We start from the raw sequence: 16,654 nt of genomic DNA on the forward strand, positions 1-16,654 counted from the left end.
AATTTTCTCTTGTTGACAAAATTAAATTTATTGAATGCGATATTCATGAGAAAATGACCTTTTGCATATGCTTAAAGAGAAAGAATTGCATGCAAATTATAAGTTTGCAATTGCAAAAGAGTCCATAAAGAAATTAATTGACTACATGTGCACAAAAATTAGCTAAAATTATTGACTTAGATAAAGCTTTGAATCATAAAAGTGGATTAGGTCATGTGAATGAAAATTCTTCTACTTCTAAGAGTATGATTTTTGTTAAGGCTACCTCTTATATGTCTCAAAATGTCTTATCTGATGTACCTAATTTTGTTGAAACAAAATTTGTGCCTAAACAAATTGTATGCCTAAACAAATTCATCTTACACCAAAATGTGCTCATAAGATTGTGTGTATTATAATAAGATTCGTGTATTATCCCAAAACACATTTATTAGGAAAGCAAAATTTGTATTATATATTCTCTTTACCTTCGAACTAAATAAATAAATATCAGTCCAATCAAACTACACGTATTCACTCCACTTGATGAATTTTTTTTTAAGAGAAAACTATTTGATTATTCAACCATGGATGAAAATGAGAATGCTTAGCTAAACAGACACTTACGCCTCAATTTTACAACATAAGATAAAAATTTTGAAAGAAAATAATTTATACGATCCAAAACGGGTTAAAGGGAGAAAGTTTTGATTTCCACTTGACCATTTTAATTGATGGTTATGTGTATATATTAGATAATTTAACATTAAATAGCCCCATTATAAATAGACAATTATTTTATTTTTCTCAAAAAGTATAATTTACGTTAAAAAATATAGAAACTAAATTAGTATCTTAATCAAATATTTAAAAACTTGTGTTTAAGGTTTTCATAATTTCAAGAGTTATTTTCAAATAAAGAAAATAAACCAATTTATTTATAAATATAGCAAAATGTCACCATCTATCAATGTTGTAGTCTATCGACCACTAGTAGAAGTCTTATTACTGATAGACATTGAAAGTTTACTATAATTGAAAATATTTTCAGCAATTTTGTCTTTTAAAACAATTACCATAATTTAAAGTCCCTACAGAATCATACATAAATTTACTTTTATCATTTATCTTTTTTATTACAAATATATAAACAAGTCTCTTTAATTTGAAGAGTTCACTGAAAATCCTAATATTTTGGCTTTTTTGTTGTCTTTTTGTTAATTATTTTTTCTATTTTAGAATTATTTTCACATGAATATTGGAGTGATTTTCTAACTCTCTTGTAGGTATAAATACTATTTAGGTTTAAATCTTTCATATTGTTTGATTAAAAAAAAATCTTGGACTTAATAGATTTCTCTAAAATTCTAAAATTATAAATTTTGTGACAAATAAAATCATTTTATAAATTTAGGAATTCAAAACAAATTAATTCTTAGGACTCCTTGCATATCTATATGTACATCTATAGTATATATAAAAGACATTATGTGGAAAAACTTTTTGTTTCTATTTTACCCTTTCATTATAAAGATTTTCACTATTAATTTGGTGGCAAATTTTGTCAGTGTATAGGTTTCTTCAATAAATTTATTTTAATCTTAATTAAAACTATGAATTGTTTATTCAATTTTGCTTTCTCGGATTGAATTAAAAGAGAAATTGGAGGTTTCTAAAATTCAACTGAAATTATATATTTATACTCTATTTATTTAATTAAACTAATAGCAAATTAAATAATTTGTAATCGGCATGCATTGCTGTTACAAAATCAATCATCATCATGAATAATATACATAGAGAACATAAGATATTTAAAATTTTTGTTAATATGATTGTCATAGTATTTGTATTATCAACTTTGAGGTTAGAAGTTCGATTCCTCATTTTAATTATAATACTATTACAAAATATATATATACAGAGAGAGACGACCAAAGTCTTTAGCTTTATCTTGCATTTACTCAAACTCGCATCACACACTTGTTCATCACCTGATTTGTTACTAAATTGTTGAGCAGCCTTCTTCCAAAGCTCCCTCCTTTGTCATCCACCATGGCTGAAGCTATTCTCTTCAACGGTACTGCAGGCATCATATTCAAACTGGGCTCTTCCCTACTCCGAGAGCTTGGATCGATGTGGCGTGTCGAGGATGACCTTGACAAACTCAAACACACTCTTTATGACATTCAAACTGTGCTTCATGCCGCAGAGGAGCAGCAGTCCAAGAACAGTCAAGTGAATGATTGGGTTTTAAAGCTTAAGGATGTTTTGTACGAGATTGATGATTTGGTCGACAAGTCGTCTTACGAAACCTTGAGAAGGCAAGTTCTAGCCAAAGACCGAAGAAAGAGAACAAGTACGTACACTCTTCTCCAAATTTAAGTCTAATTGGAAAATATATCACAGAATCAAGGAAATTAGGTAGAGGTTACAAGCTATTAATGATGATAAAAATCAATTTAGGTTTTGTAAGCATGTGATAGAGAAAAGAGATGACGAAGGGTTGAGAAAGAGACGGGAGACTCACTCTTTTATACCTGAAGAGGAAGTGATTGGTAGGAGTAATAACAAGGAAGCAGTCATAGATCTACTAAATTCCAACACCAAAGAGAATATTGTCCTTGCTCAATCTATTTATACCCATCACAATATGACTAAGAATGGGTTTCAATTGAAGTTATGGGTGTGTGTTTCCGACGATTTTAATCTGAAAGTTATTATCCAAATGATAATAGAGTCTGCAACTAGGAAGTAGCCTGAATCATTCCTACAAATAGATCCATTACAAAGTGAGCTTAGAAACCAAATTGATGGAAAGAAATATTTGCTTGTTATGGATGATGTGTGGAATGAGAAAAAAGAGGAATGGTTACATCTAAAAAGATTTTGATCACAACACGCAGTGAACAAGTTGCTAAAACTTTTGACTCTGCTTTCGTCCATTCTTTAGGAATTTTGGATGTGCCCAATTCTTGGTTATTGTTTCAAAAGATGATAGGTTTGGAAGGACATTCAGACAATCAAGAGGAGCTTGATGAAAAGAATTCAAATTTGGTCCAAATCGGCAAGGAGATTGTATCAAGGTTAAACGGTGTTCCTCTCGTAATAAGAACCATTGGAGGACTTTTAAAAGATAACAAATCAGAAAGATTTTGGTTGTCTTTTAAGGATAAGGAACTTTGCCAAATTTTGGAACAAGGATATAATGATCTAAAGGAAATGCAATTCATTCTTGAGCTCAGCAATAAATATCTCCCAGCTAATTTGAAGCAATATTTTCTCTATTGTGCTTTGTTCCCCAAAGATCATGAAAATCAAAAGGATGAACTTATAATACGATGGAGAGCACAAGGTTTCATTCAATCAAATGGCAATAAGGACGATAACCTCATTGATATTGGTGATGATTATTTCATGGAGTTATTATCAAGGTCATTCTTTCAAGAGGTTGAAAATAATTTGGGAGACAAAAGCATGTAAGGCGCACGATTTATTGCATGATATGGCTTGTTCGATAACGAATAATGAATGTGTGCATGGATTGATCGGAAATGTCATCGACAAAAGAACTCATCACTTTTCATTGGAAGAAAATTGTCATGAAAATCAACTTATGGAACCATTATCTAAAGTGACATATTTGAGGACATTTTTTATTCAAAAGGGTGTAGTTTCCCTATTGAACTTGGAAGAAATCTTTCATAATATTTCTCGATTGCGAGCATTGGACTTAACTTTGGATCTTAAAATCCCAAATGCAAAACATTTGGAGTTTATTGGTAAATTGAAGCATTTGAGATATTTGAGTATCGTGGGTTTGAGAATTAAATATCTTCCAGATTCTATTACGAAGTTGTATAGTTTAGAAACATTTATCTTTAAATGCTTGAATCATTTATTATTATCCAGTGATGTAGGAAACTTGATCAATCTTAAGCATTTGGATCTTTCAGATAATTTTGTATTAGAATCTCTTCCCGATTCTATTATTGAATTGTGTAAGTTGGAAGCACTTATCCTTAAAAACGTAGCAAGTTAATAGAACTTCCAAAAGATGTAAAAGATTGGAGCAACCTTGGGCAACTTGATCTTACAGACAATTCAAGAATAGAATTCCTTCTTGACTTTATTACTCAATTAAATAATTTGAAAACACTTATCTTTTTTCAGTGTAGAAATTTAAAAGAATTTCCGGAAGATACTAAAAGATTGATCAACCTTAAGCATCTTGATTTGAGAGAATGTTTTAGTCTCACTCATATGCCAGAAGGGTTAGGTGAGCTAACTAATCTTCAAACAATAAATCAGTTTGTGTTAGAAAAGAATAAAGGCTGTGAATTAAAGGAGTTGGGTGGACTTATCAAGTTGAAAGGAATATTAAGTATTCAAGGATTGAAATTTTGTACAAGTATTGATGGAGAAACGAAGGGTAAATTCTTGCAACTAACGTCAGGTCTTCAAGAGTTGAAATTAGATTGGTGGAATCAAGGTGCACATAATGAACTTACAAGTTTAGAGTTGGACGATGTGGTCTACGAAAGTGTTTTAGATTGCTTACAACCACATTCAAATCTTCAAAAGATATCTATTCGGTGGATTGAAGTTATGTAATTGGATATCCTCTAATTTCCTTGGTTGTCTTAGTCACTATATGTTTTTATTATTGTAATAGATTGCAACATCTCCCCCGATTCGATCAATTTCCTAGTCTCAAGCATCTTGAACTTGGTTACTTACCCAACGTCGAGTACATTATTGATGTCAACAATGATGATTATGTTTCTTCATCAACATTTTTTCCATCCCTCGAGGAATTACGGATTTCGAAGATGCCTAAGTTGGTGAGATGGTGCAAGGGTACAACTCCTATAATATTTCCTTACCCTTTTGAATTAACTATTAATGATTCTTCTCCTCTGCATGTGTTGAAGTTTTTCCATGCACCTAATTTGAAGGCATTGCGAATTGGTCTGTCAGATGATGAGTTGGATGTTGTACCATGGAAAGATTATGAAAACCTCACCTCTCTACATCTTGTCTTTGTGAGTAATTTGGAGTACTTGCCCGAGTGTTGGCAACATTATATGAAACCTCTTCAACATCTTTCTTTAGATTCTTGTGAAAATTTGAAGAGCCTACCAGAATGGATTGGTAACCTCACCTCACTCACAGAATTATATATTCGTAATTGTGAAAAGCTAACTTCGCTACCACATGGAATTGGCAACCTCAACTCATTCACACGATTGGGGATTGATTCTTGTCGAAATCTAGCTTCGCTACCAGAAGGGATTCGACACATCCCTAATTTAAAATGCTTAGACATTGTCGAATGTCCCATATTGGAAAAAAGCTGCAAGGAAGACACCGGAGAAGATTGGCCTAAGATTGCCCATATCCCCGACCTACGAATTTACTACACTCATTATTGACTTCCAAAAAGGTATGCAAATCAATTCTCTCATTAGTTTTATGTAGATATTACTCTTTGAGAAAGCAATACTTCCATTTTAATATCTTTACTTTTCTCTTTGTACAGGCTACAACTGTATATGAAGTATATATGTCATATATGCACCATCATACCATACATGGTTGTTTTCTTATGTCATTAAATCTTTTTACTGATTTTGATGGTAGTGATTGTATAACTGTAGATGAATCTCTAATGTTACCGATTTTTATCTGAGAAGACTGCTTCAAAATACTTTGGAAGAAAATTGAACAGAGAAATAACATAATGGGTAATATAATATTGATAAAATTGATTTCAACTGATTATTATGTAGACATTTATAGAACTAATTACCAATTTGGGATATAATGATTTTGGGCTTTGGTGTTCATTGTACACATTACTTGTTGTTTAATCTTTACCATTGAAATTGAGATTGTTTTTTGGAATCTTACAGTACTTTGCACCTTGCTTAAATAGTGAGGAGAATAGCAGCTGCTTGTGGAGGGACGAATTAAAGAGAATTATCCAAAATAAAATTTAATGAAAGAGTGCAGTTTAAGCTATGGAAGACTTTCATTCTGAAGAAGTGTAAGCTCTTCTTTTGGTCAGCTCTCTATGGTGAGGTGAACACTGCTGATAAGGTCCAAACAATAAATTCCAATATTTCTCTTTGTGGAATGAATTTCTTTTGGGTTTGGGATATGTTGAGGGTACTAAATATATGTCAACCTAGTTGAAATATTCGGGTGCACCTCCCTATCCTTCTTTATATATCCTCCAATTTCTTGCTAAAAAAAAGAGATACATTAGTTGTTTTTGTGTACATGTTATTATTGATAGTGGAGATTTTGGCTACGGTCACGTGATTTTTTACTCCTCAATTTAAGGAGGTTTTCCACGTTAAAATTTGTTGGTGTTATGTGCTTTTTTTATTTAATTTTTAGCTTAATTTCTACTAGATATTCAAAAAGAGAGGAAAGATAATTTGAATGAAACCATAATATGTTCAATTCAGCCAAGAAGGTCAAGGAATTAACAAAGAAGGCATGCCTACCTTCTTAACTTTGCCTCCATATTTTCAGATATATGGTAGCTTATTTCAATTCTGTCATACCAAAGCAAGCGTAATATAGTTGGTATCCGAACGTGGGTTAATGATCACACAAGGATGTGGTTCATATCCCCAATTTTTATTTAGAATAAAAAAATTCACTTTGGCCTTGGATATAAGAAATTTGTAAAAGAATAAAAATAAAGTCAATATTTTAGATTTTAAACTAACTCGATTCTATAGGTAGATGCTTATCTTTAATTAGAAGCAAACAACCATATTTAAATTCAATGTCTTCATTGCTAGTTTTCAATGCTTTAAATTAACAATAAACCTTGATTAGGTTTTGCAATACATCTCCTCTCATTATTTCTCTATTTGGTTAGGTGAAATACAATCATTAATTATCTCAACTTTTTTGGAATGTTGATATTTTGTTTCTTTTTTGTTTTCATTTTTATTCTTTATTCCTCTTTTTTTCAATCACTGTGGGATCATATGTACATGCACTTTCTTTTTCTTTTTTAAAGTTGGTTTACCTTTGAAAAAAAAGAGACAAACAAAAGAAAAAGCATCTCATAGAGTGGTAGTGTCACATTATTATTTGATCAGTTCAAAAACCAAAACATTTTTTATTTTTTATTTTTATAAATCCCTAACACATTTTAATGAAAGCTAAAATTGTGGTATCATAGTTACAAATGACAAATATTAACCCCCTTCATTCCAACTTCACCTCTGTTGAGCCTTCCTCCAAATTTGCTACACCAACTAAACTCAATAAATCACTTTTTTTTTAGGCTACACCAATTGAGACATCCTTGAAACAAAGGAGACACAATCTATCATAAACCAATCACATGACATGGCAGAAAACTTCAACTAGGGATGTATATCATCTAAATGAACTAATACACAATGGTGAAATTATACAAAGACTTACATAAGTTTAAGATTTGTAATTCCAGTAAGTTCTCTCAAGATTGGTCCATTTAATCAGTTATACTAAATGATGAATTTAGTATAACTGATTAAATTTGAGTGAAGCCTAGTGATGCGTTATTTTATGTGATGAATTTATCGAATGAGATGCGGTGATGGAAATGCGTTGAGCAACAAGTTTTCTCAATAGAATCCAAGTATAAACCCCATTGATTTTCCTGGTAAGTCCAGGGTCAAATCATAGACTTGGGAAAACGATATGCGATGGTAATTTCTCATAAGACTTTGCGGTAACCAAGAAATCAAATAAGTGTTTTGGTTTGTTGTTTGCAGTAATAAAATAAATAAATGTGGCGGATTTGAGAAAAGGTTGATTAAGTGGTAGATACACTGATTATATGGAGGAATGGGTTGAGAAGGTCTTTAGCTAGTGTTTCCTGGGAATGCGTCAGACTATGCGATCATGCTACTCTCATGCAACAGCAAATCATTTTCCAATGCACATGTGGTGCTCCTAAGTCTAGGACGCATGTGTTGAGTGCAACAATGTCCATAGAGTTTATTCCTAAGTCTCTACTCATTTCCTATGCGATGATGCAAGATGCATACAAGGACAAGGTGACTGCACACAATCATATCCTATCTCTAGGATGCATGCGATGCGTTAATAGCAAACAGTGCTTATTCCTAAGCTCCTATCTCTTGATTATGCATTCTAAGCTGACTCTCCCGAGCCTAGATTCTAACCTGACTTTTTCAAGCCTAGATCCTATCATTAGACTACCCTCCCGAGTATCTCTAATGGACGAATGAAGCATACATAATACAAGATAATCACATAGAGTGAATATCCCCAGTTAAGCTAGCTAAGTACTTCTCAACCCATTCGACAGATTTAGCTACTCATGTGTGATAAATAGAGAGTGAATAGATATAAAGAAGTAAATTTCATTTCTATAGATAAGTTTGAGTACAAAATGACAATCGAAGTTAAGGATAGAGAGCCTGGTAGCAATCTCTTGCTTCCCAAGGCCTTTACACTGTCAACTCTATTATGTTCAAAAGATATTCCTGCTTTCGCAAGAGCTGGCCCTCTCTTTGATCTTGAAGCTTCCGGCACTCTCCCAAGTTCACCGGAACGATCTATCAGCACAATCTCGCTTCTCTCGCTTCTGCTTTAAAATAAAAGAAAATCTAAGAACAGGGCTAAACTATCTAAGGGAAAATTCTCTAACTCTCCAAACTTGCTGAACTAGCTGAACCCCTTTTCTGAAGGTTACCTTCGGTATTTATAGAGCTTCGGGGTGAAAGGCGACTTCTCTCTTATGATTGCACAAATGGGCTGGGTTTAATTCTCTGACTGATGCGCCGAATATTTTTCACCGAAAAGCTGAGTGTACTTGTTATCGTTAGTGGCTTGTCAACTTAATTCGGATTGACCGTCAACTGCTTTTTGTCCCAACGTGATTAATTATGCTTTTCACCCAGATGCACCCACTGATGCTTGATTTTATAAAGTGGAAATGTGGATGATATGCGTTGATGAAATTGCGTTGTGCACTTAAGTTTCCTTAGTGCAATCCAAGTATAAATTCCTCTGAGTTTCCTGGTAAGTCCAGGGTCGAACACAGGGACTTGTGAAAACAGATTGCGTTGGTAATTTTTATGAAAACCTTGCGGTAATCAAATAAATAAATTCGTGGTTTGTTGATGATTGCGTTAATGAAGAAAATTAACAATTGCGGTAGATTTGAGAAAAGGCAGTTGTGTGATAGATGCAATGAGTATGCAATGAACGGGTTGAAAAGATCTTTAGCTAGCGTTACTTGGGAATGCGTCAAGCTATGTGATCATGTTACAACCATGCACAATAAGTCATTTTCCAATGCAAATACGATGCTCCTAAGTCTAGGACGTATGTGTTGAATGCAAAAGTGTCCATAGAGCTTATCCCTAAGTCTCTACTCTTGTCCTATGCGATGATGCAAAATACATAAAAGCAAGGTGACCGTATACAATCATATCCTATCTCTAGGATGTATGCGATGCATTGATAATAAATAGTGCTCATTTCTAAGCTCCTATCTCTTGATTATGCATTCTAATCTGGCTCTTTCGAGCCTAGATTCTAACCTGACCTTCCCAAGTCTAGATCCTGTCCTTAGATTACCCTCCCGAGTATCTCTAATGGACGAATGAAGCATACATAATACAAGATAAACGCATAGCATGAGATTTCCTAGTTGTGCTTGTTAAATGCTTCTCAACCCATTCAAATGATTTAGCTACTCGTGCATAAACAATAGAGAGTGAATAGATATAGAGAAGGAAATTCCATTTTTATAGATGAGTTGAGTACAAAATAAGAATGAAAGTTAAAGGTAGAAAGCCTGGTAGCAATTCCTTGCTGACCGAGGCTTTTACACTTCAATCTCTATTCGGTTCTAAAGATGTTCCTGTTTCCACAGGCGTCGGCCCTCTCTCTGTCCTTGAAGCTTCCAATGCTCTCCCAAGCTTACTGGAATGATCTGCCGGCACAACCTTCACCCTCACGTCCACCTTAAAATGGAAGAAAACTAAGAACAAAGACGTGCGAACGTAGGAATTTCAAACTAAAGAATGGTGAACTGATAACCCCTTTTCTGATGGCTGCCCTTGGTATTTATAGACATCCAAGGTGAACGGTGGCTTCTCTCTCATGATTGTTTCAATGGGATAGCTTTAATTCCTGACTGATGCGCCGAATATTTGTCATCGAAAAAGCTGAATGTACTTGTGATCATTATCGACTGTCAACTTCATTCGGATTCGACTGTCTTCAGCTTTCTTTCCCATCGCGATTAATTAGCCTTTCACCCAGATGCACCCACCATGTTTCACTGACCAAGTTGCGGCGATCCTTCTCGGGAGATTGGGAACACAATCATCGCAAAGCCTTGCGGTGAAGTTGCGCTCGACCAATGATTTCCTATGATCGCAATTCTTGCATTGCGTCAATGCATATTCTGCACAAAAATACAAAAATCAACTGTTCTAATGCGATGATCGCATGCGACTGCAATATTTTGAAATTGATGCTTAATGGACGTAAATTAACATATTTCATCAACGCAATCCAACATTGTTTAAGAACTTAGCATTATGATAATGTGCATTTCTGCCCGTTGTCACACCCCCAAATTTAATAATGCTTGTCCTCAAGCATAAGATAAAGACTCCTTTAACAAGTCAACCGCAAAGTTCTTTTCCTAGATTTCTCAAGGATACTTCATTCATCTCTTATACACCAAAATTTCTTTAATTCTTATTCAAGTTTCTTCTTAAAATATTTCTAAGACCTAGGGATTGCAAGCTTAACCTCCAAAATGACTTTACTAAATTCTAGAACATCGCATGATTTATTTCAAAAAGGAAAACTTTTTCACCGGGGTGTCAAATGATTTTATCCTTGCATATTTCTTGTTATGATTATTTTTTTTTTCTGACCTTGCACTGATCCAAGTGCCTTGCCTTCATTTTGGCTTTCCCCACGGGTGTCATGTGGACTATAATGTTTGAAATTTACTCTCTAAGTATATATAAGCATAAGGACAATGATGAATGTGAATCATACAAGTTCATATTGCCATAAACTTGACGACTTGGGATGGAAATGGAATGTGGATGTTGTGTTATGCTTATTTACACTTTATGCTATACTACTTCTAGATGTATGCGTTATTAATGAAATGTTTGTAGTATGCTATGTGTTGTCACAAGTTTCCTTGCACTGAAACCAAGTATAATTCCAATGCAAGTTTCTCAGAGTAATCCGAGGTCGAACACAGGGATATTTGTCATTAATGTGTTACGTTCGTGATAAATGCGACCGGTCTTACAATTAATAAAAGATTTGTGTGCACATGAATTTAAAGTGTGGTAAAGTAAAGTTACGATAATAAAATAAAAGTGCGATAAAATTAAATCTAAGCTATTATGATACAAGATACAAGATACAGGATACTGATACATGATCTGAGTTCGAGACTGACTGTGAAGTTTATACAAAGGATATTGTCATGCGGTGGTAAGTCTTTATGTAAGAATCATAAATAGAAAGGGTAACTAGTATAAACATCACAAGTTCATTAATTGCGTTAAACATATAACTAAGGTTCCGCTTTCCCTTGGCGTACTCCTTTAGATGATCGGTCGCGTTCCCACATCTCTATGGTGAAACAGGTATGAACGTAATGAACGCAAGGTTGCTTCCATCTCTGGAAGTACTTCTCGCTTTAGTTAATGCATTCTTCCAAACTTCTCTCGACAGGCAGAATGGCATCTTCACTTATGCTCTCACAGGTGAAGATGTCGTCTAGCATGCTTTAGCTAAACATATTTATTTCCTTAACATAGATTAATTTACCCGCTTAATTCTTACTAATTACCAAGGGATTAGGAAAACATTTTGGAGAAAGAGATTTATGGATGAACGGAAATAGATAGATAGATGGTAATGGAAATGATCAATACAAATAATACTAAGATTAAGCGTCTGATACACGGTGTGAATGATAGAGGTTAAGAAGATGAGTACAAGTGATGAAAAGAGATAGAAACAAATACAGAAGAGTGTCAACGTCTTGACACAGATCTGGACGGTGGTTTTGCTTGCCAGCATGTGGAATGGATGAAGAGAAGAGCTTCCCTCTCAGGCTTGCTCGTCTGGTAGAGGTGACCTTGGTACAGAGCTTCAACGGCGGGGATTGAGAGGATTTGCCCCGAGGCTCACCTCTTGGCCTTGTCTCTTAATTCTTCTCGGATCTACTCTGATTAGGCACTCAGACCAGTTTCTCTCTCAATATACAAGTATCAAATTATGCCCGTATCAAGTATATCTTGCAATGAAATTGCATAGGCTATTTATAGGCTCAGCTTTGACTATTTCCAGTGTGGACCCCACTTTATTGTTAAGGCAGTTCCTGAAATGGTGGAATGAATATTCCTTTTGTTACGCAATCAATCTCGTCAGAAATGCACAACGGTTAGCTGTACACACGTTAGAATCCTCCGAATTGCGTTGCTCTTTTGCATCTTCAATCGTATGCTCGCATGCGGTGTGTTTTTGACTACCGTATGCGGTTGAAGTTAAGCTATGGATCGACTGTCGCATGCGCCGTCATTGTGTTGATCGTCTCTTCATTATTGATTGACGGGTGCAATGCGACGGAGATGCATTGTTCAGTTCATCTTTGAGCCATGAACGCATGTGGTGACTTGATTTTCTGCAAAACAAAATGGAAACATCCTTTTCTACCATCGCAATGGTGTTAGTGGGTGTATTTACGAAAATTTATAATTCTTGCATTTCTTAGCCAATTTTCATACATTCAACGCAACTTTTCTATCCTTTAGCCGCAATTTCTAAATAAAAATGTATAAATAACTTGTATTTCTACAAGTTATCACGGACATCCACCGACGAGTAATGCATTCTTTCTCAAACTAAACTCATACCTACTTGGCAATGGAGTTGTGGTCATTTATTTATGCGTTGATCCTGGTAACTTACTTTCGTTTTGGCTTGCCCCCACGAGTGTCATGCGGACATCCAACTTTAGGTAAGTGCCTTTCACAACTTAACTCTTATCAACATGGTTTTCCCATTACATTGAGAGTGGAGTTGTTATTCTTAAAAACACCTTTTTTTATTTTTTTTTTAATTTTTTTTTCAAAATAGCAAGATCGAAAATAAATACCTCACCCCTAAATTTAAAATGCGCCAATGTCCTCATTGCCAAAAGATTGAGATAAGTCATGCGAAGTTCTTAGAAAGCTTCGTAAAGAGAGTTTGAAAAACAGCTATCAACCCCTAACTTCTTGAAATATTTAATGAGGCGACTATCTTGAGATTAAGTTGACTCCCGTATATACGAGAGAAATGGAAGTATATTTTTCATCATTGAAATCATACTTGGCAAAGAGACATTATGCAGTAATCTACTAAATTTATCTATGTCAAATGATTGCGATGATCAAAGAGGATGCGGTGATAAAAGTTTGAAAACTAAAATGCAATGTGATAGCGCAAAATTTGAAATAAAGATAAGGAAGAATACACCCCCAAATTTGCGTTGTCGCCTGCATTGTATATTAACACGTCCATCTTTGTGGCGATCTCTCTTCTTTGGATTGCAATGATGGAGTGAGATAATTTGTTGCTTCGTGTAACATCTCCGCAATCATGTGCCTTAATCGTTGTAAACAAACAAAGAGAGAATCAAGTAAGGGGTAGTTCGGGTTTTTCAGCTTTACGGAGGCTGTTTCTGGCTAGAATCACCTCTACTATATGTGTAAGACCCTAACACTAAATCTAAGGTGGAAGGATATTCAGATAAGGAAAATCCTAAGTAATAAAGATATTGGGGCAATGGTGAAAGCATTAGTAAAAAATTATATCAAAAGATGGCGAGTAGGCCAACGCAAATGGAGGGCTTAAGCACATAGAATGCAAGAGCGCATGGGAGGATGGAAACAAGAAGACTTGGGCAATGGTCGTGGGCTTGCATGCAACTAATGCAAGGGCATGCACAAGGCATGCAGACGCGGGTAATGCATGCATTGGAGGCATATGTCGAGCGTTGCCGAGCTTGCCGAGCAGCCATGCGTCGATGCCTTGTGCCAAGCGCAAAGCCCATGCGTCGAGTCCAAGCGCACAGCCCATCCGTCGAGCCCAAGCGCACAGCCCATGCACCAAGCAGTTATGCCGAGTGGCCATGCCTATGCATCGAGCGATGCCAAGCCTATCGAGTGGCCATGCCTATGCGTCAAGCGCTGTCGAGCCCTACCGAGTACTAATGCGTTGAGGCACGCCCATGCGGCCGAGCAAGCAAGCGATGATCAGTGCGCGTCGATGCTCAACACCTATGCCAAGTGCCATGCGTCCATGCCAAGCAAGCCGTGCGATCATACCTAGTGAGCCATGCGTCAAGGATGAGTGGCCACCCTATGCATTAGTGATGGCTGATAACTTGTAGAAATACAAGTTATTTATGTCACTTTATCTAGATATTGCGGCCAAAAGTAAGGAATTATGCGCTAATTGTATGGAAATTAACTTAGTTTGATAATAATTTCAAATGCTTGTAATAAAATCCACTAATGCCAAAAGATGGAGAATACGGCAAAAATTTACTCTGTTTTGCAGGAAGACCAAAGTCACCACTTGCGCCCAAGGCTCGAGCCAACTTTATCAATGCATCTCTATCACCATTGTGCCCATCGAACATCATCGCATAGACATTCATTGAAGAAACGGCACAATGCGATAGTCCATCCTGATCTACATGACAACCGCATGCAGTTATAAAAAGAAACACCACATGAGAACCTATGATCGAGTGATGCAAATGAGCAACGCAAGATTGGGAGATCAAGATGCATGTACAACTAACGATTGTGCACAATTGACGGTCTGATTGCATAAAAGAGGGAATAAAATCCCTCTATCTTTGGAATTTCCATAATCAAAAGTGGGGACCACTTGGCCGGAGTAAAATCTATTCTGCCTATAAATACCCTAGAGGATTCAATGAGAATTTATGCTATTCGATCTGGGCGAAGTGCTGCAAGATTAAAGAGTGAAAAGGGCTTAGCTGAGTGCTACAAAGTAAGATCCGAGAAGAAGAAGAGATAAAGCTGAAAGGTCTAATCTCAGATCAATTCTATCAATATCCCCGAGCGAAGCTCTAATCAAGGACCCTGCTACCGGAGGAGCTAGCCTGAGAGGGAAGCTCTTCTCACCATCATTCCAACCACAACCGACAAGCAGATCTTCATCGATCGGTGACCAAGACATTGGCGCCTGATTGTCCTTATTCTACCCTTTTCTACGTATTTCATGTTTCTTTCATCATTCTGTTCATTCATCATGTATCAAACTCGTAATAGAAATATTAGTTGTTTCGATCATATTCATTATTCATCTTCTGTCTTTCACCATTCACCAATTATTCACTTTCTCCACTATGTTTTCTTAATCCTTCAATGAGTACTATAAATATCCAAAGACTTAATGTAAATTAAAGTTATGTAATACGTTTAGCTAAAGCATGGACGGCATTTTCACCTGTGAGAGCAGAAGTGAAGATGTGATTCTGATCTATCGAGAGAAGGTCAAGAGAGTGCGTTAACTAAAGCAAGTAGTACATCCAGACATGGAAGCAACCTTGCGTTCATTACGTTAGACTCTAGTTTCAATATAGACATGCGGGAGATGCGGTCGATCACTGAAAGGTGTACGCCATGAGAAGAACGAAACAGTATTTGTATCTTTACTTTCATTAAGAACTTGCGATAATTTGTATACTTATCTTTCTTTTCTTTTCTCACCATAAGACTTGTCGCCACAAATCCATGTCCTTGCACAACCTTCACAGCTAGCCCCACTCTTAGCATCTTGTACATAGAACCTATATCGAATACATCTAGGATAGGTTTACTGTATTTTTACTGCATTTACTTTACTCTTATTTTATGTAATTACTTTTGTATAACACACCTTTATCAAAGTATTGAGAAACCGGTCACATAACTTCATGAAAATACTGCATTAACTGGTGTCGTATTTCCCCGTGTTCAACCTCGGATCACACCGAGAAATTTGCGATTGAATTATACTTGGTTTCATCGTAAGGAAACTTGTGACACAGCAGGGCATACTACCTAATCTTAATGAATATCACATAATCAGTAGTAGTATCGCATTGCATGAGCATAGAATTTCATATACACCCAAAGGAGGTAACAAGTTTATGGCGCCGTTGCCGGGGAAATTACTGGTCAACAGTTTATTGTTTGAGTGTATTTTTGGTGTTTTGCATGACAGATCTCATTGTACTGGTATTTAACGTGGGGAGCAGCCTGACGGTGTATGAGTTTTGGTGCTAAACCAGAATTTATCGCGGACCTTGAGATCGAGCGAACCTTCCATGCAAGGAATTGTCAGAACAGGAATCGGCGTAAGAAAGCAGCAATGGCGAATAACAACGAGGCAATGCCTGAGAACCAAGGGATTGCGTGGCCGACTCGGGATCCTGTATTCCTGGCAGCTGATCGCAATATCCCAATGAGGGACTATGTAGTGCCTAATCTATATGACTTCTCGCCAGGCATCTCGAGGCCAACCTTCCACGTAAGGAATCCAAATACGTGCCAGTTTGGGGGTTTACAAAGTGAAGATC

At 35.9% G+C, this 16,654-nt stretch overlaps 1 protein-coding gene across 6 annotated transcripts; it reads left to right on the forward strand.

Moving 5' to 3' along the window:
• Nucleotides 1-1,913: 1,913 nt before the first annotated feature.
• LOC120085657 lies at nt 1,914-6,346 on the forward strand. 6 transcript variants are annotated; one of them, XR_005484007.1, is made up of 3 exons: nt 1,914-5,425; nt 5,522-5,576; nt 5,895-6,346. XR_005484007.1 is itself a non-coding variant. In XM_039041782.1 (2 exons), the coding sequence occupies exons 1-2, from the start codon at nt 2,035-2,037 to the stop codon at nt 5,915-5,917; spliced, it is 327 nt and encodes a 108-aa protein (XP_038897710.1). In that variant the 5' UTR covers nt 1,918-2,034; the 3' UTR covers nt 5,918-6,315. The 6 variants fall into 6 exon arrangements, 2 of the variants coding, with proteins under 2 accessions (XP_038897710.1, XP_038897709.1); XR_005484009.1 differs by having other exon boundaries at nt 5,918-6,346; XR_005484008.1 differs by lacking the exon at nt 5,522-5,576.
• The last annotated feature ends 10,308 nt before the right edge of the window (nt 6,347-16,654 follow it).

The sequence above is a fragment of the Benincasa hispida genome, chromosome 9 (assembly GCF_009727055.1).
Source record: "Benincasa hispida cultivar B227 chromosome 9, ASM972705v1, whole genome shotgun sequence".
NCBI classification, from domain to species: Eukaryota; Viridiplantae; Streptophyta; class Magnoliopsida; order Cucurbitales; family Cucurbitaceae; genus Benincasa; species Benincasa hispida.